Here is a 25,660-nt window from a genome sequence, read left to right on the forward strand (position 1 = left end):
TCCTCCACCCAAGGCAGCACAAAGAGGCATCAGCTCAGTATTGGTTTTATACTTTGTCCTCTCACGAAACACAACCTCAGGCTAGTTTTTTTTCCTACTCTACCTCATATCCTGTTATTATACAAAGAGGCAGGTAAAGCTAGAATCCTAGATATAACAGACCTGTGCAGCTTTGCTGTACTATTACCTAATAAAAGGATAATACTACAGGTAATGATGCAGCAGTTTTTTCTCTTTGCTCTGAAAATAATGCAATAAAAACATAATATTTTAAGTATTATAAGTATTAAGTACTTATAAGTACTATTATATATATATATATATATATATATATATATATATATATGTGTGTGTGTGTAGTTGGACATAATATCTTTATTTTTATTTATTTATTTTTATGTGGTGCTGAGGGGCCATCCAGGGCCTCAGGCATACAAGCGCTCTACCACTGAGCTACAACCCCAGCCCACAAGTTCTATTCCTTTATATTCACTGATCATAATAACCCATTCTTTGGAAGAGGGTGTTAATGGTACATGCAAAAACACACTAAATATTAAGAAGAAGAGTCAATCAATACCCTAGAAAGTCATCTTTTCTTTTTCTTAAAAAAGTTCTTTTCTTTTGCAGTACAGTACTAGGGATTGAACCCAAGAAAGCTCCTATCACTGAGCTATATCCCCAGCCCTTGATTTTTTATTTTGAAATAGGGTCTTGTGAGCTGGGTATGGTGGCACAGTCCTATAAATCCCAGTGACTTGGGAGTCTGAGGCAGGAAGAGTTCAAGTTCAAAGCTGCCCTTAGCAATTTAGCAAAACCCTGTCTCCAAAAAAAAAAAAAATTTTTTTTTTAAAAGGCTCAGTGGGTTAAGCACACCTGGGTTGAAACCTCAGTACCAAAATAATTAAAAATAAATAAATAAGTAAAAGGGAGAGAAATAGGGTCTTGCTAAGTTGCGGAGGCTAGCCTTGCTTACAATCTTTCGCCTCAGTCTCCCAAATTAGCGGGATGACAGGTATCCCACTAAATATCCCACTAATGTTGCACTGTGCCCAGCTGATCAATTTTCTTTTAAGCAAATGAAACAAAGACATTCTTTAACTATGACCAATTGGAATTTTACATTTCAATTGACTGACCAGATCCAATTCCAGTTTTTCTTAAACTAAACTGAATAAAACAAAGATACCAACTCTTTAATGTTATCTAGGGCTGCATTCCCTTATTCTTCAACTATCACTTAACTACCCATTTGGGTTCTAGGAATAATGCAGCAAATAAAAAGGATAAGAATCCACAGCCTGAGACAACTAACTTTCTAAACAAGTAACTTAAACAGCAGAATGTCAGGAATGAGAGAGTATCCAGCTCTACTTATGCTGGCTAAACTCTATCTAGAGATTATGTTTTATTCTAAGCCTAACAGCTTTAGAGTGTCCAGACAGTGTATCAATAGCAATGTTTTGCATTTCAGCTCCAAATCTACTCTTCACTGTTCTATTTGTAATAATGAAACTGGACCCCCTAAATATTTTTCTTATGCCTAGGGTAAGCACTGGAGGAATATTTCAGGAAGAGGATTTCTTTCCATTTCCACTATTATTTTCTTCCCTTCTTGTTCCTGTGGTGCTTGCCTGGTATGTGGGACACCAAGCAGTGTTCACTGCCCGAGTCTCACTGGCATCCCACAAGTGAGCAGCAAGTTCTGCTATCATCTCTGCAAATTTCCAGTGAGTTTCATTATTATTACCTTCCTAGGGAGTTTTGTGGGAAACCCAGCAAGCAGTATTCTCTCTTGTTAGTCTCAGTCTGTGGCATCTCAGGGACTTCACACTGCAGTGAATTATAGTTTTAGTTTCTTTTAAGAGCTCTGAATTTCAATCTGGATTGGGCTTGCTCCCCAGGTTCTCTCTTGCATACTTGGGGGTAAAGTAGTAGTAGCTCTTCCCTGGTTTTGGTTTTCTTATCTTCAGAGTTCTTTTTAGCTCTTAGTAGTTCATCTATCACACTAGTTAACAACTTTTTACATTAGCTTTCCCTAGTTCAGATTACTCTGTTTCTGTTTCCTGAACTGTACTAAAACACAGAATTAGTACCAAAAACAGGCTGTTCCCAGGAGAAAGGCTTAAATCAAAGGATATGGCAATTGATTTGGTCATACTATTGAGTTTAAGTACGAGCTAAGCTAAGCACCTTGCCAGTGGGAAATGGGATGCCAGTAACCCATGGTGTAGTGGTAACACAATTAATCAAGGCCTAGGGGGACAGAAACACTAGCATCCAGAAGGAAATAACCTGTGCACACATGCTCTCTCTCTCTAACCTAGAGTAATGATATATTGGCCAAAACCTGGAGAATATAGGTAGAAGTAGATTCTAAGGATGTTGGACCAAGGAAGGTGGAATATAATACTACATTGGCCATAACTTGACAATGTGAATGCACTTACTGGAGATTCCAAAATTAAATGTATTAGCTTATGCAACTGGAGGAAGCTTTAACAGTTCAGTTGGTTCACTAAAATTTAGGACTTGGGAATAAACTGTGTTGAATGGGGTACTGATGCCAAAGCTTTTCTGGCTCAAATAGGGAATCTTAGAGAATCTTAGATAGAAATACTGGAATGGATTTTTTTTTTTTTTGTAAAATAGGGAATCTTAGATAAACTTTATAAAAGGCCAGATGTAAATATTTTAGGCTTTATAGGCTATAAGGTCTCTATTACAACCCCAGTATGACCATGGGGGATGTTACCACTTAAGTAAGTTCCCTGATTTCAAAAGGGATTATGGTGACTGGGGATATAGTTCAGTTGGTAAAGTGTTTGCCTCACATGCACAAGGCCCTGAGTTCCAGCACCACAAAAACAAAACAAAACAACCCCCATAAATCAAAAGGAATAATGTGGTCCTAGAATTGCAGAGGCAAACTGGCAGCACTTAATCACAAAGACAAGGTAGGAAATAAAGACAGTAGAATTGTATCAGTACTTGGAACGCCCTTGGCAGCAGTTAATGATAACCATGTTCCACAGGCAGCCTATAATGATACAAACAGATCAATCTGTATAATTGGAGGAAGGAAGGTAGGCGGACTCTGGCCCTGGTAGGAAAACTCTGATTTGAAAATCAGAGTTGAAACTAGAGTTCTTTCTAGTTTTCAAACCCATATCAATTAGTTAACCCAGATCTACCTGATGAAAGACAAGTGTTTCCATAAATACAATCTAGGACTCCTTATCTAAGCTTCACCAAAGGCCATTTACGTGAATGAATGTGGAATAGAGAAAAGGAAACACCCAAACCTCTGGGAGATTAAGAATTCCTAGGGACCCAAATGCTATTACCAGTCAAAGGGAAGACTTGAGGAAGTTAGGTAATAGACAAAATGCTTAGTACAAGTCCAACTCACAGTGTGCCCATTTGTACAATGGACCAACTTTGTTCCTGGATTGGCAGAATTCTCAAATTGGCTTTCTGACTCAATTGATAAATCTTTATAACAAGAAGGGCAAAGTGGAAGCCCATAGAACTTCCCCTCCCTAAACTAAGATATTGTGCCAGAAGCAATACAACATCACTAGAGAATTAAATCAATTAATGCTACCATCAGACTTAAAAAAAAAATAACAAAAAAACAGGAGTGGTGATTCCTATCACATCCCCATTTAACTCACCAGCAGCTTGGCCCATGTTTTGAGATGGATCTTGGACAATGGCTATGGACTATCATAAATTTAATCAGGTAATGGTTCCAATTAAAGCAGATGCCCCAGATATAGTAGCGTCTTTACTGCTGCAAATCAACATGGGTTCCAGCACTTGATATACTGCTACAAATTTGACTAATGCCTTTTCCCAAAAAACCAATTTGCTAGTACCCTAGAAGCACTTTTACATGCCTATGGTTCTTGCCTCAGATCTACATCAATTCTCCTATCATTATGATAGGAGATATCAAATACAATGGCATTACAAAAAACAGTACACTAGTTCACTACATTCCACTGTGCTAATTGGGTTTGATGAATAGGAAATAGCAAATAGTTAGATGCTTTAGGAAGATATATACAAACTAGAATATAAACCCCCCAAATTTAGGAATCCTTCATATCAGTCAAGTACTCGGGGATTCAAGGTCTGAAATTTTCCTTTCAAAATGAGTCAGTTGCTACAATATGGTACCAACAATTTAAAAGGAAAAAAAAAGGTATATCTTAACCCATTTACAAAGTTATAAGGCTGACAGTTTATATTGGGACCAAAAGAAGAGATGACTCTGTAGCAAGTTCAAGTTGCAACTAAACTGCTTTGTCACTTAGGCCTTACAGTTCAGTAGACCCAATGACACTTGAAATGTCCCTGCAAATAGGGATGTCGAATGCAGCCTCTAGCATACAAGATTAAGAGAATCACAGCCCAGACTCATAAAATTCTGAAGAAAACCTAATGCCTAATTATGGGGCATACATAATGTAGCTTTGTGATCTGAGCTTCTCAGCTAAAAAAAATGGATATTATCCAAACAACCTTCTCTAGTTGGGCACGTGCAGCACCAAGCGAAACAGTATGTAATAGCCCAAATTCAAGAAGGTTCACAGATATGAGTAAGTCATATAGTGGGTTGCTCAAACTTCTTCAATAGACTTCTACTGCACTGCTTCCTCTCTAACAACCCATGCTGACAGCCTCCTGAGAGTCCAGATGACCAGCTGACTAAGAAAGAGGGAAAAAGAAAATCCAAACTTATGGTTTATACATGAGTGAGTATAACATGCTGGTGAAACCTGAAAGTGAAAAGCTGCAGCACCATAGCACACTTGAAGGTAATAGTGAAAGTGGTGAAGAAACAATGATTGCTTTAAATATTTTCTCTTTGTTATATTTTATTTGTAAATGCTAATTACTTTCTTTTTTCCTTCTAATTATTTTAAGTTGTTGAAGATTAACTTTGTAATTCATCTCTTTGTAATAGAATATTCGTGAAACTTTGATTCAAGGAGTGATAAATATGGCCAGCAATGGAAACCATGATATACGAACTGAGCAACTCTTCATTTTAGGGAAAGAGTGAGGGATTCTTCATTATAAGATAGACAACTTCAGTGGCTTCATTGCTACATGAGAACTCAAATGCGTATACAGGAGTATTTGGAAGGTAAGTGGGCACAAATATAAGACTGTGCCAATAATTAGTTGCCTCTCAACTCCAAATCCAGTCTTCATTACTTTGTTTGTAATAAGGTGGACCCATAACCATTTCTCCAGTTGGCAGGAGGTTCAGCTTAGTGGAAGGCACTGAAGAGGGGTCTTTCCCTGGTTCCAGTGTGCTATTTCCTTGCTTCCACAATGCTCTATTGGTGTGAGGGACGCACAATAGTGCTTCACCCCAACAAGTTTTAGTTGGCACTACTGCAGATACCTTCCCAGACAAGTTCTTGCCATACTCCAAAATGGCTCAGTAACATCTCTACACACAGCTTCCGGTTTGCCTACCTTGACTGCAACAATTCAGCAAATACCTTCAGCATCCAGTGAAGACCTCCAATATATGAAGATTGCTTTTAGGAGCAACTTCAAACTTTGTTCTTAAATACCTATCTTAGCCCTACATGTAGCATCTGCTGCCAGTATTTGTTATTTCTGATTTGTCTTTCATCATTAATAGTTAAATTTCCTGACTTTTGAATTACCACGTGGTTTTTTTTTTTTTTTTTTTTTTTTTTTAATATTTATTTATTTTTAGTTATCGGCGGACACAACATCTTTGTTTTGTATGTGGTGCTGAGGATCGAACCCGGGCCGCACGCATGCCAGGCGAGCGCGCTACCGCTTGAGCCACATCCCCAGCCCATCCACGTGGTTTTTGTCTTTTGATCAGAACCTGACTAAATGGAAATTAAAAATGAGATAGTTTAAATTCACATAATATTAAAGGAGGGGGCTGGGTTGTAGCTCAGTGGTAGAGTGCTTGCCTAGCACATGTGAGGCAAATAAGTAAAAGTTGTCCATTGACAACTAAAAAATATTTTTTAAAAGGGACAAATTGAGTTTTTTTTTTAATTCAAAGAAAATGAATCAGAAGGCACACGTTAATCTCTAAATGTTTAAAACGTTAATCTCTAAATGTTTAAAAAGTTATCAAGTGCAAGAGAACATACTGTATCTTCTTTGCTCAAGATCAACAATAGCAGCAGCAGTTAATAGCATAAGGCTTCATTATTTTGCGGCAAGACCAAAATACTAACTTATTAACCAGAAAATAGAATTCTCCAGTGAAGAATTCTGGAGAGTCTATGCCAATACTTAAATTTACAACTTACACAACTTTGCATCTTATCATCTCATTTAAATTGTTTAAAGTCCATGAGAGGGCCAGCCTTACCAGATATTTGCAGTCCAAGTCCTAAGTTAATTTTCTCACAAAATAAAACATCTGGGCATTACAGTACACACCTGTAATCCCAATGGCTTGGGAGGCTGAGGCAGGAAGACCACAAATTCAAAGCCAACCTTAGCAACTTAGCAAGACTGTGTCTCTGAGTAAAATATTAAAAAGAGCTGGGGATGTGGCTCAGTAGTTAAATGGCCCTGGGTTCAATCCCCAGTGTCAAAATATACATAGTATATACAATATATATTAAAAATACATATATGTATTTATACATCATTTCCCCACACACACACACAAAAAAACCCTCTTCCTCTGTATGCTTGGAGTTCACTTTTGAAGCTTCACCGGCAGTTTTGCTCTCTAGAAAAAGAATATTTGTTTCACAATGGACCAGATATGCTCTAGTTACAGCCAATTAAAATAGTGTTATACAACCACTTAAGTAGGAAAAGAGGCTGATGGCCAAAAAGAAAATTATTTGAGCAAAAAGCATATACTGAGTCAGTATAGTGTTGTATACCTGCAAACCCAGCAACTTGAGAAACTAAAGCAGTTAAGATTGCAAGTTTGAGGCCAGGCTCCACAACTTAGCAAGACCTTACCTCATAATAAAAAATAAAAGGGTGGGGAGTATAGTTTCAGTGGCAGAGTCTTCTGGGTTCAATCTCCAGTACTGAATGGGGAAAAAAATAAAAGTATATACTGGGTTTGGCCTGTAAGGCCTTTCTAATATGGACATTAATCGCCACCCTAATATTACCTTACATTTATTAACTACCTCAACTAGGTTACAAAGCACTGAAATATTTGTTACTTAACCCAAACAACTCTGTGTGTTTGTGTGTGTGTGTTGCTGGAGATCAAACCCAGGGCCTTGCTCATGCTAGGCAAGCACTGAGCTACAGCTAGCTATAGCCCAATAAATATTTTATTATTAGCTCTCTTTTGTGTAGGACTAATCTTAGAGGTCAAAGAGGGCAAATAACTTGCTTAAGAGACAAAAGCTAGTAGATTGTAGAGCTAAGCCTGCTCTTCCCATCGATTTGTCAAATTATGTAACTTTACAAGGAGAAACAGACATTTAACAAATTATTCATTCAACAGTTACTGAGTACCTACTATGAACCAGACATTGTACTATCTGCTGAGCCAAAGCAGTGACCAAAACAAAAATTCTTTCTCATAATATGTGTATCTATCTCTGTAATATCTATCTTCTTCTAATGGAGAAAGACAACAAATACTGTAAACAATTAAGCAGCATGAATTAGAAGCAACTGACAAAAAACAAATGCCATGCAGAAAATTAAAGCAGAGAAATAGTATAGAAGAATGGAAAAGGTATAATTTTAGATACAATAAAGAAGCACTCACTGATAAAGTAGTGAATAATGAGTATATGAAAGTGAAGAATATTCCAGACAGAGAAAAGAACTAGTGTTCAGAGCCCAAGACAGGGACCCACTTGACTCATTCAAGTAACAGGAGCAAGAACACCAGTGAAACAAGATAAACACAGGAGAAGACTAGAAGATGTGGTAAGAGAGATGACAAGGATATGGTAGGCCCTTCTGGTGTTCGGTAAGGACTGTGGCTTTTCCTTTGAGATGGCAAACCATTCTGAGCAAATGAATGACATATTCTACATACAGGGCCATCCTAGATGTTTTTGAGAATACATCGCAAGGAACAAATGGAAATCAGGAGACTACTTTGGGAGGTTATTACAGTAGTCGGTGTTAGAGAAAGTGGTATCCATAAGGGAGAGAATGCGGTGGAGGTGTTGAAAAGTGGTCAGGTTCCACATCTATTTTTTGATAACCTAGATGTGTGATGTAGATAAGAGACGAGAAAGAGAGAAGAGGCTATTTTAGCTTGAACAACTAGTACAGAATTCCCATTTAATGAGATGGGGAGCAGGTATTTGTTTACTTTTTGTTTTGTTGCAGGTAGGGATCATGAGTTCAGTTCAGGACATCTCAAATTTGAGATATCAATTTTACATTCAGATTTTAAGCTTTAATTTCAATTTCCTTAGTTCTCACCCAACCTCCTCATGGAATTTATATCTGTTCTTACAAAATGTTCCTTATAACTATTCAGCATTTAAGCAGTGTTTACATATTTATGCATTTCTCTCTGCAACTAACTGGACAAACTAGAACAAATCCATAAGGCAGCTAACATATAAAGCATCACTTTAATTCTGAAGAAGTCTGTAGTACACACGTTGGTTAATTTGAAAATCATTTTGTTTAAATGAGCGGGCATTTCTTTCTTCTTTCTTTCTCCCTTCCCTCCTCCTCCTTCTCTCTCTTTTTAAAATATCTTTATTTATTTATTTTTATGCGGTGCTGAGGATCAAACCCAGTGCCTCACACAGGCTAGGCAAGTGCTCTACCACTGAGTTACAACTCTAGCCCTTCTCTCTTTTTTCCCCTATCATTTTAACCATTTTTAAGTATACAGTTCAGGGTATACTTAAAAATTTACACTGTTGTGCAACAATCAACACCATCTTTAGGAATTTTTCATTTTTTAAAATAATGTTTGTTCTTAGTTGTTTCTGTTTCTATGACTCTTCTAGGTACCTCACATAAGTAGAATCACATAGCATTTGTTATTAGAATAAGTAAGTAGATAAGACATAAGCATGGGAGTTGGGTAAATGAGAACAAGGCTCACTCCATCTTGAGTGAGGAAATATCACCTACCTTGGGAGCCAGAATACCTGCCCATAAACTGCCTTCCTCCTTCGGAGACACCTATTTCTTCTTAAAACTAAAGAAACCACATATGTAAAGAGTTTAAGGGACTTTCCAACTTTGGAGCATACACAGAGCACTGAGGCACTGTGTTCTGGGTAACCCCTGGTTCATTCTAATATCATTTACATAGCAGTTTGCAGCCCACCCCACACCCCCAGCTTCACATAGGTACTGATGGAAAGTCTTCCAAAAAATCTTCCAACATGACTAAACCAGCACAGGGACATGGAGCAATGGTGGGAAACTACAGTAATTACCCCAAATACATAATACTGAGGAGGCAGGTTTACTAAATATAAAAACCCACAACGTGGAAAACTCTGGATCACACTTCTCTTGGGATGGCCCACACCATGCTCTCTAAAGTATACTTTCACTTCACTAAATAAACTATTCTTATTCTACCTGAGTTTGGCAACTGAAAACTTTCTTTTGTGAAGAACCAAGGAATCCATTGCCTGGTATCACTTGTCTTTTTCTGATTAGTGTTTTTCACTTAGCATAATGTCTTCACAATTCATCCATTTGCAGCATGTCAGAATTTCCTTCCTTTTTAAGGTTGAATTACATTTCATCTAATGGATGTATCACATTTTGTTTATCCATTCATGTGTTGATGGGACACGAGGGTTGCTTCCACCTTTTGGCTTCTGTGAATAATACATATATGAACATGGGTGAAATATCAGTTCAAGTCCCTGCTTTTAATTACTCTGGGAATAAATCTGGAAGTCAGATTGCTGGATCATACAGTACTTCTATTTCTAATTCTTATTTTTAAAAAATATTTTCAGTTGTTTAGGAACAATACCTTTATTTGTTTTTTTTTATGTGGTGTTGGGGATCAAACCCAATGCCTTGCACATACTGGGCAAGGACTCTACCACTGAACCACAACCCCAGCCCCTATTTTTAATTTTTTAAGAAACCACAACACTGTTTTCCATTGTGGCTGCATCAGCAGGGCACAAAGTTTCCAATCTTTCCATATCCTCATCAACATTAATCAATTTCTATTTTCATTGTGTATACTAGCCATCCTGATGAGTACAAAGTTGTATCTCACTGTGGTTTTGATTTATAATTATATCTCCTTTGTAAGTATTTATTCAAGCCTTCACTGATTTTTTAATCAAGTTTTTTTGGGGGGTGAGTGGTTACCAAGGATTGAACTCAGGGCCACTTGGCCACTGAGCCACATCCCCAACCCTATTTTGATTTTATTTAGAGACAGGGTCTCACTGAGTTGATTAATGCCTCGCCATTGCTGAGGCTGGCTTTGAACTTACTCCTGTCTCAGCCTCCCAAACTGCTGGGATTATAGGAGTGTGCCACCACATCTGGCTAATCAAGTTTTTTGCTGTTTTTGAGCTGTAATTCCCACCACCACCCCAGGGATTGAAATTAGGGGCATTTAATCGCTGCTCCATATCCCTGGCACTTTTATTTTTTATTTAGAGACAGTGCCTTGCTAAATTGCTGAGGTTGGCTTTGAATTTACAATCCTCCCACTTGAGCCTCTGGGATTAGGAGGCATATGCCACCATACCCAGCAAACTATAGGAATTCTTTATATATTTTGGATATTAATCCCTCATCATTGCTTTTTCTTTTGTAATTTATGCTTTCTATGCCAAATCCAAGAAAACATTACTAAATCAAATATCTGAAGGTTTTTCTCCTAAGAAATTTTTAGTTTTAGTCCTTTGATCTGTTTTAAGTTAATTTCTGTACATGGTATAAGGGTCTACCCTCATTCTTTTCTATGTGGAAAAGACTATCCTTTTCCCATTGAACAGTTTTGTCGCCCTTGTCCAAAATCATCTGGCTATATATGTGAGGATTTACTTCTGTGCTATCTATTCTCTTCCTTGGTCTTTAGGTCTACATCTATGCCATCACTACATTGTTGATTACTGAAGCATAGTAGTAAGTTTTGAATCAGTTAGTGTGAGACTTCCAACTTCGTTCTTCTTCAAGATTGTTTTGGCTATTTAGGATCCCTTGTGACTCCATATAGATTTTAGTGTGAAATTTTCCTTTTCAGCAAAAAAGCATTTTGGGATTTTGAGGAAAAATTCACTTTTTAAAAAAGCACATTAAGCTAGGTACAGTAGTATACACCTGTAATCCCAGCTACTCAGGAGGCTGAGGCAGGAGTATTACAAGTTTAAGGATAACCTCAGCAACTTAGCAAGACCCTGTCTCAAAATAAAACTTTTTAAAAAGGTTTGGGAATATGGCTCATTGATTAAGTGCTCCAAATTCAATCCCCAGTACCAAAAAATTAAAAAAGAAAGAAAGAAAGACCCAAAGCAAGCAGAAGAAAGGAAATTCAACTCCAATTATTAAAACCAGAAATGAAAGTGTATACACCAATACAGATCTTATGGAAATAAACAGGCTTATAAGGGAACGGTAAGAACAACTTACAAGCCAACAAATTATATTACCTAGATAAAGTGGGTAAATTCCTAGAAAGACAACTACTGAAACTGACTTAAGAAAAAGTTAGGCAATTAAATCTCAAAACTAACTTGTGTGGCTAGTTCTACAGTTTCTAACAATTAGAGTCTAGAATTAATGCCATGATAATAGGGTTCCCTCAAATTTTCCTGTATAGTGTTCAAAGATATCATCCTCAACTTCATCCTTTGTAGCAAGGCATAAGCAGATGATTTTCATGTCAACAGAACCTCAGTTTGAAACAGTCTCTTTGTTGATTGGTCACCAATTGTGCCCCTCTCACAAGCTCCTATGTTTACTGTTTACTCTAACTGGGGTGCAGCATCAAACTGCACATAGGTGTTATTCAACAGTGCTTTATTTCTACTAGGCCAGAGTTTTCTGCTTCAAAAATTCTCTGTCAGCACAGATGTCTACAGTCTGACACTGAACAAGTACCAATCGAAAAGTACAAGAGAGGTAACCAATAAGAAATGGCAAATGATGAATAAACATAACCCTACTCAGGTGCTCATGGAGACAATTCTGGGGCACAGTCTACACAGTTCCTCAAAAGATCCTAGTAGGTTATGCTCCCTTTTTCCACAGCAATGACTCAGTAATACTTCACTATTGACTTTCCCTCTTTTTACAATTTCTCTTTCCCCAGTCTCCCACTCTCATTCTCTGGGATTGGTTCCCAAAATAAACTTATCTACATGCAAAGCTTGGATTTTCTCCCAGAAAGTAGAGTGTAAGACAGGCTTTAAAACAGGCCTTTAATGATCTATTCCTTCCAACTGCCTTACTAATGCTTAGTTAGCACATATGAAGATCCACTAAGATCTGACATATTGAGACAGAAAAATCAGAGGGCTTATTTTCAGGCTAGGTTTAATGTCAAGTACTATTACTAATTTCAACTTCATCAAATGAAAAATGGACATACTGTTATATATTCTAAGAGCTTCACAAACTCTAATGTTATAAAAATGATAGTTATCCTTACACTAAAGATATATATCAAACAGAAAACTGTCCAAATATGGAATCATGTAAAAATATAAAGTTAATTTGTATTAGTGGTATGTGAATATTAACAGTTCTGAGTAAAAATCCTCTGTGATAATGTATGGCTCTATAATGCTTTAAATTTTTTATTTTTAGGCATCAATGGACCTTTATTTTATTTATTTATATGTGGTGCTGAGGATCAAGCCCATGGCCTCAACTCACCAGGCAAGCATTCTACCACTGAGCCACAACCCCAGCCTGCTTTAAATTTTCTTTTCTTTTTTTTTTAATATTTATTTTTTAGTTTTAGGTGAACACAATATCTCCATTTTATTTTTATGTGGTGCTGAGAATCGAACCCAGTGCCTCACACATGCTAGGCGAGCGCGCTACCTCTTGAGCCACATCCCCGGCCCAGCTTTAAATTGAATATATTAATATGTGACTTGTGGAATTGTATATAAGGTAAATTGCAAATAAATAATCATAAAAAGTTAAAATATTCCATATTTGCATATGCCTTTTGGCACAGTATGAAATTTCATTCTATAAAGCAAAGAAAATTGTATGAAAAGTTGTGGCGCGTGTATGTGTGTGTGTGTGTGTGTGTATTTTTAAAGCTCGGGAAGAAGCTACTTTGTCATATTTAACACAAATAGCTCATAGTGTAATAAAAGGCTTTGGTTAAAATGTTTAAGTTCAGTCCAGGAGCTCGTTTTTAAAAAGCCCTAAAAACCCTAGAAGTTTAGAAAGTTAACTTTCTGAAGTCAATTTAATGGTATATGTGATTATTTTTTATTTTTCCTTAGTACTAGGGATGGAATCCAGGGCCTTGCACATTATAGGCAAGCATTCTACCACTGAGCTAAATCTCAGTCAATATATGTGGATTTTTCTGAAAAGAAATTCTGAATTTTTATCAGAAAACCAATAGCCAAAAAAACTTTAAGAAGCATTAGGTGTTAGAATGTTATTGATATGTCTCCAACATTCAATTCAAATCTGAAAAATAAAGAACTAATACTTTATAGCTGGGTGTGGTGGTACAATCTATAATCCCAGTTACTTGGGTGGCTGAGATGGAGGATGGCAGTTTGAGGCCAGCCTCAGCAACTTAGTGAGACTCTGCCTCAAAATAAAAAATAAAAAAGGGGTGGGGATGCAGCTCAGTGGTAAAGCACCCCTGGGTTCAATCCCCAGTACCCACCCATCCCCCCAAAAAAACTAAAGCTTTGTTTCCAGGACTTGAGGGGCTGAGATGGATATCTTAATGTCTATATTTAGGAGCATCATGTGCTATTTTATATGTTTGGACTAAAATTAAATGTCTACCAAGCTAAAAAACCGTTTTTATGCTAAACAAATTACCTTTAGAATCTTTTCAATGTCTTAATTCAGTCGACACACTACACTTGTAAATTGATTTGCTGTAAAGAAACACTGGCTCAATGGCTAGGGAACTGGGAATTCTGTGGAATTCTTCCTGGATACACCATTCTGGATTATCAGAAAAATAAAGTTCCAAGATTAAATGTTACTGAATGTAGCAAGTTTTGCTTAATAAATCAGAAGACACTTCAGGAGGACTGTCAATGTGAATTTAATTGGATTAAACATAAATGTGGTATTAGAAATTATCTAACAATAATTGATATTTCATGGAAACTGCCTTCTGGAAGACCTTTCTGCCATTCTGTCAACTGCCTTTCTCACCAGATACTATTAAATATCAATATTTGTTTGACCACCTTAACTCGTATTACAGATTCTGGCTAAAAGGGAATCTATATTAAGAATATGTGGCAAAAAAACTAAATAATTGTGGAATTATTACAGGTGGGATTAGAAGTTTTTTTTAGACTGATAACTCAGATCTCAACAATCTTGATTTACCAAAATCAATCTTGACCCCAACCAAAATCCAGTCCATAAGGTGTTAATGTAAGATGTTTATTAGTGTAATTTATTTAGCACAATGATCACATTAAAATGACCCAATATACAAATTATTAAAGTCTAAAGTCACAAAAAATACAAACTTAGGTATATGAATGAAGTTATAAAAAATATTAGTTAAAAACAAAGTTCTGTATCTTTAACATTGGGCAGAGAGAGAGAGAGAGAGAGAGAGAGAGAGAGAGAGAGAGAGAATGCATTTTTTTTTAAAGTCACATTTCAATAAAGAAGCCCTGTCCAGTCTGGCTGCCTTACCAGTGAAATAATGAGCCACTGGCAATATGGCATATCATAGCAATACAGCATTTAAAAAAAATGGGACTAACTACTTCATATGAAGTTGTACTTCAACCATTACATTATTTCTTTCCAAATTAAACATCCAAATGAAACAGAACAAAGTCTACCAAATTTAACCAGGTTTTAGTAGAAAAATTCAATAAACCCAGAAATTCATAAAAGAAAAGATTTTAAAATTTCAAACAAAAATAAACATGATCAAATGGAAAGAAAAGTGAAATAAATCAATGTCAGTCATGAAGTATGAGTGTGCAACAGAAATCTACACCCAGGTTTTTCTACATACCTAGTCCTTAGACAAGCTACAAAGATTGGTTAAAAGCAACAAAACATGATTTCCAAGTAGTTGGCCAAACCCCTCAAAAAAACAACCTATTAAAAAAATGGGAAAGAATTATGTTTGGATAGTGTGCTTTCTTACAGTAAGGGTTTTCATATTTTATCAACTACTAAGAAGATAAGCCCAAAGTCTTATATGCCTCCCTCAATTATCCACTGTCTAGAACCTATGGAAAGATTCTTGGCAGAAATACCAGACCTTGTCACCTCTCCTGTAGAAGACAGAATGTTTGCCAGGCATGATGGCACATGCCTGTACTCCCAGCTACTTGGGAGGCTGAGGCAGAAGGATCAAAAGTTCAAGGCCAGCTTGGGCAAATTAATTAGACCCTGTCTGGAAAAAAAGAAATGGAATGGAATGCTTCCAGAAGTCACTGCAGGGACTTCTTTGACCTTTCATGATATTCTCTATAGTCTTCCATCTCAAATGTAGTTTTCTATCAGAGGATTTAAAACTATTATATTCCTCAAAATTATTTCTTTTATTGATACCTACGTTATCAATAAGAGGACACTAAAAAGGGTACTGCACCATTCTAGATCTCAAACCAGAACTACTCTATGATTTCAAAACATGGTCCATAATTTAAAGTCCATTTCTAAAAATCCCATCAAAGATTGCTCTTGCAAGGTTTCCATAGTATTTATCCTAAAGGGTTCTAGTTTTTTTTACTTATCAGTTTCCAAAAATTAGAAATGAAAATAAGAAAGTGCCACTGAGAAAATCTTCAGACTGAATAAATGTAAATGTTACTGTTCATGGTAAAGGATTTTACACCCAGGTGTATATGTGTGATCCACCAATCCTGCTTGGATGCTGCATACAAAAGGTACTTCCAAGGCCAGGCACATTGTCGCATGCCTACAATCCTGTCTTGAGAGGCTGCGGCAAGACGACTACAAAAATCAAGGCTAGCTTTGGCAATCCATGAGACTATCTCAAAAGAAAAAGGGATAGGGGTCTAGTTTAATATCAGAGTAAACCTGGGTCCAATCCCCAGTACAGGGGCTGAGGGGATTAGTACTTCTGAATTCAAGGAAATACTAATCCTTAACCATATGAATCCAACCAGATGATAATTTATTTAGAAACCAGGCACAAGGATGCACGCCTCTAATCCCAGCTACTCAGTAGGTGGGAGGATTGCTTGAGTCCAATTTAGACCAGACTAGACAATATACCAAGACACTGTCTCAAAACAAAACACAATAAAAAACTGGGGACTGAGGGAGTAATTCAGTAGTACAGCACTGGACTAGCATGCATGGGCCCAGCAATACTTTCAAAAACCACACACACACACACACACACTCTCTCTCTCTCTCTCTCCATAAGAAACCTGCTAAATTGGTTTTAGTTCTTAAATGGTTATTCTGATTGCAGCTTACTTTCATTCTGGTGTTGTCACAGAAGCAGCCATTTTTATCCTTATCAACATCCTGGTTTTCTAACAATACAGGATTCCAAAAAACTGTAAATTAGTTCTATTTTCTTTAACTTCTTTATTCCTAGTTTGATAGTTCATGATCATGTTCTAAAAGTAATCTTGACTATAAAAAATTAAATATACAACAATAGTGTCAAATTTCCAGAAGAATCTAATGCTAGACCAGTAGATAATAATTTCATAATTAAAAAAACAGTTGGCCCAACTTGCAAATAACAAAGAATGATTTAGTTTGGAGAAATACTTTGCAAAGTTTAATCAGAGCTACTCTAAGCTAGAAAACCTTAAATTAAAATAGCTATCACTACTAAGATTTTGTGAAGGTGAAGAGAAACAGGTAGCCTGAAAGAGGACCCTTCATTAAAAGCAAGCTCACAGAGGGAAAAAGCAGGGACAGGAAAGGGAAATTCACTGCAGTACTGGTGACCTCAACCCCTTTATGAAAGCACATGTTCTCTTTTGGTGTTATAATATTCTGATTCACATTGAATATATTCAAAAACCATATGAAAGGCCAACTAAAAATGTTTAAACGAAAGAAAAATATGAGATTGAGTTAAATGATAAAATGAATTTAAAAAAAAAACAATAAATAAAACCTTAGATGACCTTCATAAAAAAATACTAAAATTAAAAAAATTCATCATACACATTGTGCTCACAAAGGGAAAGGAGGATCCATCAAGCCCTGCAGAGCACAAGAAGCAGATGGTTTACTCAGGCATCAGCAGAAATAGGACCCGGAGAACTACCCTCAGATTCTTCTACATGGTGTCCAGGAAGGAAAAGCAAAGCTGCAATATGCTGAAGGTTTTAGAAGTATAACGGTGCTTAGGAAAGATCACTGGTCTGGTGTTGCAGCAGCCCCAGTGTTGACAGACACTCTAGGCTTCTAGGAGGAGAAAAATAGAAAGGGAGGAAGAAGTAGGAGGGGGAAGGAAAAGGATGGAAAAGCACAGATCATTAGTAAACAGCAAGTTCAACATAGCAAGATGCTCATAACCTCTTTATATTATTAGTAGAGCTGGTGTGCTCTCAGAACTACAAATAATATTCTGAGGGAAATCAAATAGGAATTTTCAAAATGGCACTGAGCTAGGTGCTCTAATTAGTGATTGGCAAAATTAGTATCAAGTCACAACATGCTCCCAAAGCATGCACTATTCACCCCTCCTTATTTATCCCTCCCCAGTCAAACATGCATATTTTCAGTAAAATACCTGCTTTAATACAGTCACAAAATAAAATTCAGAACCCAAACAACCCAAATCTACTTAAGGGTGGAGAGAGCGCCAAGAGCTGAAAGAACTGCTCTCACAATGCCACTGGGCAGTTCATTTAACAGATTACTTTGTTTTTGTAGTCAGGGAACTAAAAGTTGAAATGGTAAGGGTCAAGCTGCTAGGTTTTTTACCCTCCCTACACTATTAAGACTGAGCAGTAGGGAGACTACTGCTCAGTCTTAATAGTGTAGTGGGGTAAAAGAGACTGAGTCTCCTCTGGTCAGATTTGACATCCTGCTGGAAGAAACCCAGCCTAGTTTTGATAATTGTTTCTTTTCGGGTGAAAATGACATCCACTCTTTCCAACTGGCTAGTCAAACTGATCCCCTCCAGCCTATCTTCCCCTGGCACTGTCTCCTGGTTAAAGAAAGCTGAATTTACTCATTTTTTAAAAGTTCATATTCAAGCTTCTTCATTAATCACGGGTGTTATATATTTGCATAAATACTTTCTTAAAATAAAATCACATAGATAACTCTGCTTTCAAAGCAGATACAGAAATATTCAATATTGCATATGACTACAATTATCAAAAAAAATACAAAAAAAGTCAGTTCAAATACAAAAAAAGTCAGTAAGGTAAAATGGCACTTCTGATTGTTTCTAGTTTGTAAAATAAACAGTAATTTATGAGGTGCTAGTGAGAATGTTAATGTCACTGGGTAAAATCAACATTCACAACAAATAGGACCTAGTCATCGATAACTCTGAGTAATGTGTATGTATGTATACTCTGTGTATACATTCTTAAGGTCATAAAATAACAAGTAAATCCTGGAATAACTACTATTGCTAAAAGAAGGCTGAGGCAGTCATCCCAAAAGAAAAACAAAACAAATAAAATAAATGGCTAGTGCTTGACTCCACTGCATTAATGTGAATCAAATTTTGTACCTCAGAGTTAAGAGCACACACTGCTATGTGTAAGAGCAATGTGCTTGAGCACTGGAAGTCAAATCACATAGGCCAACAGTATCAGCCTCATCATAACTGCAAATTAAGTATAGTTATTTATAAAAATATAATACATTAACTCTCATGTAGGCTCCTAAGAAAAGACTTACATTCTATATCTCCTCAGGGATAGACTTCTGCTAGAGTTTGAGAATTTTCCTTTACTATACTGAGGGGCTCCAGGTTAATGTTGGTTATGAAGTGAAAACCCATAGGAATGTGGTTGGTGCTAGCTGAAAGAATATCAAAGCCCCAGCAGTAGGCTAGGAGTTAAAATTAGGAGTAAATTTCAAAAGCAACAGTTAAGGGAAAGACAAAGAAAAAAACAGGGCAAAAGACAAAGAAAACACTTGTAATTTACCGCTCACAGGGTTCCTAATACTGTGTTTTGGAAATTTTAAAGTAAGTGTAGGGAAGAGACCTGACTTAGTTGTACAGGCCAAAAGCTTTCCATATAACATAAACTGATGATGAAAGAGTATTTTTAAGATGGATCCAATTCTTTCTTTCTTTCTTTTTTTCATAATGGGAATTGAACACAGAGGCACTTAACCACTGAGCCACATCCCCTGTCCTTTTTATTTTTTATTTTGAGACAGGGACTCACTAAGTAATTTAGGGCCTTGCTAAGTTGCTAAGGCTGATCTTACTTGTAATCCTCCGATCTAAGCCTCCCAAGTTGCTGGGATTACAGGCATGCACTACCACACCCAGCAAGATGAATCCAATTCTTAAGTGGTACAGTTCCAACAAATATTCAAAGAATATCAAAGGAAATTCATTCTTCTCTTTCCATTGTTAGACATTTTATATGGAAGATCTTCTGATGCCCAACAAAAATGATACCCTCAGAAAAATATGTTCCACTAACAATTCTCCTCAAAAAAGTTTACCAAGGTGTACACTGTGAATATTTCACTTACACATTTGGAGAATCCTTGGAATCACTTACCTGTAGTGTCATTCCCTTCTATTCCATGGTCACCATTGGCTAACACTGTTGGTTTAGAAGATGGAGTACCTACAACAATTACAAAGAATAATTACCCACTAACAAACAGAAAAATGAAAAACAGACCCAATTACTATTTTACTAGTGGAATTTTTGTCAGTCTTTAACATTAGATTAAAGTACATAAAACTGTCCAAAATTTAATGCTTCAGTATAAAGAAACCTGGAAACAGAATAGAATCATTCATTCTTCCCCTATTCAAATTATTAAGTACTAACCGTACAGAAAAGGCCTAAAAAGCAAGCCTTTTTGTTCCATTAACGATCAAAAACAAACATTAAATTCAGTAAAACCATCATGACCACAGGGTTATAATCTGCGGTTCAAATCAAATGCTCTGAGGACACAGGACCACTTAAAACAGTTCCCACTCAGAAATCTAGGGTACCATTCATTGCTCCTGAACATAAGGGCTACATAGCAGTCTCTAACATCACTTTTAGAAACAAAGCCTTATTTTTCTTCTTTGTAAGTTAACTAAGGATATTGAGCATCTTTTCATGTGTTTGTCTGCCACTCTATTATCTTCTTCAGAAAACAGAATGGTCATATTTTTTAACTGGATTGCTTAAGTTTTTATTAGTGAGTCTTGATAATTCTTTATATATTCTGAATATCAATCCTTTGAGTTTTGTAAAATATTGTTTCCTAGTCTTTAACTTATACTTTGATTTTAATTATACTCTTCAAAGAGCAAAAATCTTAAATTTTGGTAAGTCTAATTCATCATATTATCTTTCATGGATTGTTCTTTTGATAGGTATCTTAGAAATTTGCTTAACCCAAGGTCACAGGAATTTTTTTCTCCTAAAAGTTTCATACCTTTCATACTTAAGTTTCACATTAAGGCCTATTGATACCTTCAGAGTTAAAGTTTATATGAAGTATAAGATGTGGGTCTAGTTTTGTATTTTTATATATGGGTACTTAATTGTTCAGCATCATTTGTTGAAAAGACAATCCTTATTCTACTGAATTCCAAGGGTAAAAATGCAACATTGTAAAAAAAAAAAAAAACGATTAAGCATATTATATGTGCTGCTATTTCTAGGCTATTTATTTATTTATTTATTATATGTAGATACAGGGTCTCACTGAGTTGCTTAGTGCCTCGCCCTTGCTGAGGCTGGCTTTTATGCTGAGCCACTAGGATTACAGACATGCATCAACATGCCCAGCTGGGCTTTCTATTTTATTCTTTTCCATTGATTTTTTTAAAAAATATGTAACAGTGGAATGCATTACAATTCTTATTACATATATAGAGCACAACTTTTCATATCTCTGGTTGTATATATATTCACACCAATTCATGTCTTCATACATGTACTTTGAATACTAATAATCATCACATTCAACCATCATTAATTACCCCATGCCCCCTCCCTTCCCCTCCCAGCCCTGTGCCCTATCTAGAGTTCGTCTATTCCTCTCATGCTCCCTCTCCTTATCACTATGAATCAGCCTCCTTATATCAAAGAAAATATTCGGCATTTGGTTTTGGGGGGTTGGCTAACTTCACTTAGCATTATCTTCTTTAACTCCATCCATTTACCTGCAAATGCCTTGATTTTATTCTCTTTTATTGCTGAGTAATATTCCATTGTGTATATATGCCACATTTTTTTTATCCATTCAGCTATTGAAGAGCATCTAGGTTGGTTCCACAGTTTAGCTGTTGTGAATTGTGCTGCTATAAACATTAAGGTGGCTGTGTCCCTGTAGTATGCTGTTTTTAAGTCCTTTGGGTATAGACCGAGGAGAGGCATAGCCGGGTCAAATGGTGGTTCCATTCCCAATTTTCCAAGAAATCTCCATGATGCTTTCCATATTGGCTGCACCAATTTGCAGGCCCACCAGCAGTATATGAGTGTACTTTTTCCCCCCTATCCTCACCAACACTTATTGTTGTTTGTCTTCATAATAGCTGACATTCTGACTGGAATGAGATGAAATCTTAGAGTGGTTTTGATTTGCATATCTCTAATTGCTAGTGATGGTGAACAGTTTTTCATGTGTTTGTTGATTGATTGTACATAATCTTCTGAGAAGTGTCTCTTCAGGTCCTTGGCCCATTTATTGATTGGGTTATTTGTTTTACTGGTGTCTAGTTTTTTGAGTTCTTAATATACCCTAGTGATTAGTGTTCTATCTGATCTGTGAGGGGAACATTTGCTCCCAAGATGTAGACTCTCTTTTCACCTCACAGATTGGTTCTTTTGCTGAGAAGAAACTTTTTAGTTTGAGTCCATCCCATTTATTGATTCTTGATTTTAATTCTTGTGCCACAGGAGTCTTATTAAGGAAGTTGGGGCCTAATCCCACATGATGAAGATTAGGGTCTACTTTTTCTTCTATTAGACACAGGGTCTCTGGTTGTATTCCTAAGTCCTTGATCCATTTTGAGTTGAGTTTTGTGCATGGTGAGAGATAGGGGTTTAATTTCATTTTGTTGCATACGGATTTCCAGTTTTCCCAGCACCATTTGTTGAAGAGGCTATCTTTTCTACAATGCATGTTCTTGGCACCTTTGTCTAATATAAGATAATTGTAGTTTTCTGGATTCGTCTCTTTGTCCCCTATTCTGTACCATTGGTCTAAAAGCCTGTTTTGGTACCAATACCACGCAGTTTTTGTTACTATTGCTCTGTAGTATAGTTTAAGGTCTGGTATAGTGATGTCACCTGCTTCACTTTTCCTGCTAAGGATTGCTTCAGCTATTCTAAGTCTCTTATTTTTCCACCGATCTTTAAGTCTATACATTTTGCCAAGACAACTGCTTAATTACACTATTTGAGTAGTAAGTCTTTTGGGGGTAGGGAGCAGGGGTTGTACTAGAGATTGAACCCAGCACCTCACCTATGCTAGCTAGGTAAGAGCTCTATCCCAGAGCTACATCCCAGCCTTTTTTATTTTGAGATAGGGTCTCACTAAATTGTCCAGGCTGGTCTCCTGGAATTACAGGTGTGTGCCTCTATGTGTGATTTGTACAGTAAGTCTAAAAATAATATGATGTGGGGCTGGGGCTGGGGCTGAGTGATAGTTCACCTCCCTGGCATGTATGAGGCACTGGTTTGATTCTCAGCACCACGTATAAATAAATAAAATGAAGGTCTATCAACAATTAAAAAAAATAAGGTAATGTGAGTCCTCCAACTCGGGTCCTTTCCAAATTGTTTTTTGTCCCTTTGCTTTTCCATATAAATTTTAGGACCAATTGCAGATTTATTTTTAAAAAATCTTGATGAGATCTTATTTCAAATGCACTAAATATATAGATCAATTCAGGGAATGCACCACCTTTTCTGAAAGGCTTTGACTATGTATAACATTTCAACAATCTGCTAACTCTGCAATACGTATCGTATGTATCATTCTCAAGATCCTCAGACACATTTCTTTTAAGTGAAAATCTAGGATTCGTACCACTAAAATATAAAATGCAAGACTTTACTTTGGAAGATAACAAATGAATACTAATTCGCTGACCCCCACTAATCCAAGATAGAAATCCTTTACATAACCTTCTCAGTGAGAAGACCATTCATTCTGTAATCTCAGGAGCAACCAACAAGAACCACTTAAAAAAACAAGATAGACCAAATAAAGAATATCAATTTAACTGGAAGAACTGGGAGATAAAAGTGAAAGATAAATCAGGTATGATGGCACCCACTTGTGTTTCCAGGGATGTGGGAAGCTGAGGCAGAAATGGGATCTCACATTCAAGCTGGCCTGGGTAACTTAATTAGACCCCTCTCAGAAAGGAAGTATACAAGAAGCCCTAGACTGGACCACGTAGGCACAGAGGAGAAGACCATAAAACGACGGCACTGCGGCCCCCATCTACCAATGCATTGATCTCCCAGCCCACTTCCATCTTGGGACACTGCAGCCACCTCCATACCATTCCCGACGTGTTAGCCTCTACCTTGGGGCAACAGACAGCACCTGAAGGCAGCAACCCTCTGTAGCACTGCATCTCTGAACACCATCACACAGCCTGCCCTCTCAGCCCCATCTCTGAAAGCGGTCACCTCCATCTTAGGAACACCTCTGCTGCCGCAATCACCATCTTTAGTTGGGGCAGCTTCCAGCATAGGACACCGGCTAGGCCCTGGAAGCCTAACATCAATGTAACTATAGGTTTGACACTGCACTACCAACAACTAGGAACATGCTTGCATCCATCTAGAGACAACAACGAGGACCTGGAAGACCATCACGAAGGTCCCTGCAGGCTTGGTTACACTAGAGGTATCCCTGCTAGCCTATTTCTCTTGATTCCTCTTTCACTCTTCTTATGATCTAATACCTCTATATTCTCACCTCCTACATCATAAACCCCACATCCTATACCCCACCACACACTCTTTTTGTCCACCGTTAGAAACTGTAGGCCCCTACGGAAATCTACTATATATATAAATAGTAGACATCATTTCTGTTTATTGCAACGAAACTGTAATTGTCTAAATAAGAGATAAATGGTTTACAGGTGAATACTGTTTGCATTGGGTGCTGTAAATATTGATCTCCCCCTTAAAGGTGCGATATTGGTTACCTGCAGGGACAGTACAAGATTATAGGGTAGAAACTATAATACCTTGGATCTGCACTGCTAGAGAGGATGACACATGGACAACATGAAAAATTCAGGGAAGAAAGTGCCCCAAACAACCCAAGATGGTACAATAATAGAATCCATTGACAGCACAATAGATCAAATATCAGAGAAGGAGTTCAGAATGTACAGAATTAAAATGATCTGCAAAGCAAGTAATGATATAAGAGAGCAAATACAGGCAACAATTAATTGCTCTAACAAAGATAAGAGAGCAAATTCAAGTAACAAAAGATTACTTCAAGAAAGAGACAGAGATTCTGAAAATAAACCAAACAGAAATCCTTGAAGTGAAGGAAACAATAAACCAAATTTAAAAGTCAATAGATGGGCTGGGGATGTGGCTCAAGCGGTAACACGCTTGCCTGGCTTGTGCGGGGCACTGGGTTCGATCCTCAGCACCACATACAAATAGAATAAAGATGCTGTGTCCACTGAAAACTAAGAAATAAATACTAAAAAAATATTCTCTCTCTTAGACTACCACTGAGTAGGGAAGAGAGGTGGGAGGAAAAAAGAGGGAGAAGGGGAGTTGCACGGAAGATGGAAGGAGAACCTCATTGTTACATAGAATACATATATGATGTTGTAATGAGAAAAAGAAAGAAAAAGTATGTCACATTAGATTGGATAGAGAGAAAGGATGGGAGAGGAGGGGAGGAGTAGGGGGGATAGGAAGGGCAGCAGAATAGAATAGACAATATGATTGATGTATGTACATTCCATGTATGTATTATATGTCAAAATACATTCTGCTGTCATGTATGACTAAAAATAAATAAAAATTAAAATTAAAAAAAAATCTTCTCTCTCTCTCTCAAAAAAAAAAAAAAAAGTCAATAGAAAGCATCTCCAATAGACTAGATCACTTGGAAGACAGAACCTCAGGTAATGAAGACAAAATATATAATCTTGAAAATAAAGTTGACCACACAGTGAAGATGATGAGAAACCATGAACAGAATCTCCAAGAATTATGGGATAACATCAAAAGACCAAATCTAAGAATTATCGGGATAGAAAAAGGCACAGAGATACAAAACAAAGGAATGCACAATCTCTTTAACAAAATATCAGAAAATTTCCCAAGCACAAAGAATGAATTGGAAAATCAAAGAGGCT

At 36.9% G+C, this 25,660-nt stretch overlaps 1 protein-coding gene across 16 annotated transcripts in view; it reads right to left on the reverse strand.

The window, feature by feature from the left end:
* Nucleotides 1-25,660, reverse strand: part of Map4 (microtubule associated protein 4) — a 169,938-nt gene that overhangs the window by 68,361 nt on the left and 75,917 nt on the right. For 15 of the 16 annotated variants that reach the window (XM_046436419.1, XM_046436409.2, XM_046436413.2 and 12 more), the window contains one exon: nucleotides 19,854-19,922. In XM_046436419.1, coding sequence (XP_046292375.1) covers nucleotides 19,854-19,922 — 69 coding nt within the window. Of the gene's footprint in view, nucleotides 1-15,227; nucleotides 17,557-19,853; nucleotides 19,923-25,660 lie in introns of those variants that run through there. The other variant, XM_058576745.1, reaches the window with a different exon arrangement.

This window comes from Marmota monax, unplaced genomic scaffold (genome assembly GCF_021218885.2).
Source record: "Marmota monax isolate L192 unplaced genomic scaffold, Marmota_monax_Labrador192_F-V1.1 WCK01_AAM20220418_F8-fsc00021, whole genome shotgun sequence".
Taxonomy (NCBI): Eukaryota; Metazoa; Chordata; class Mammalia; order Rodentia; family Sciuridae; genus Marmota; species Marmota monax.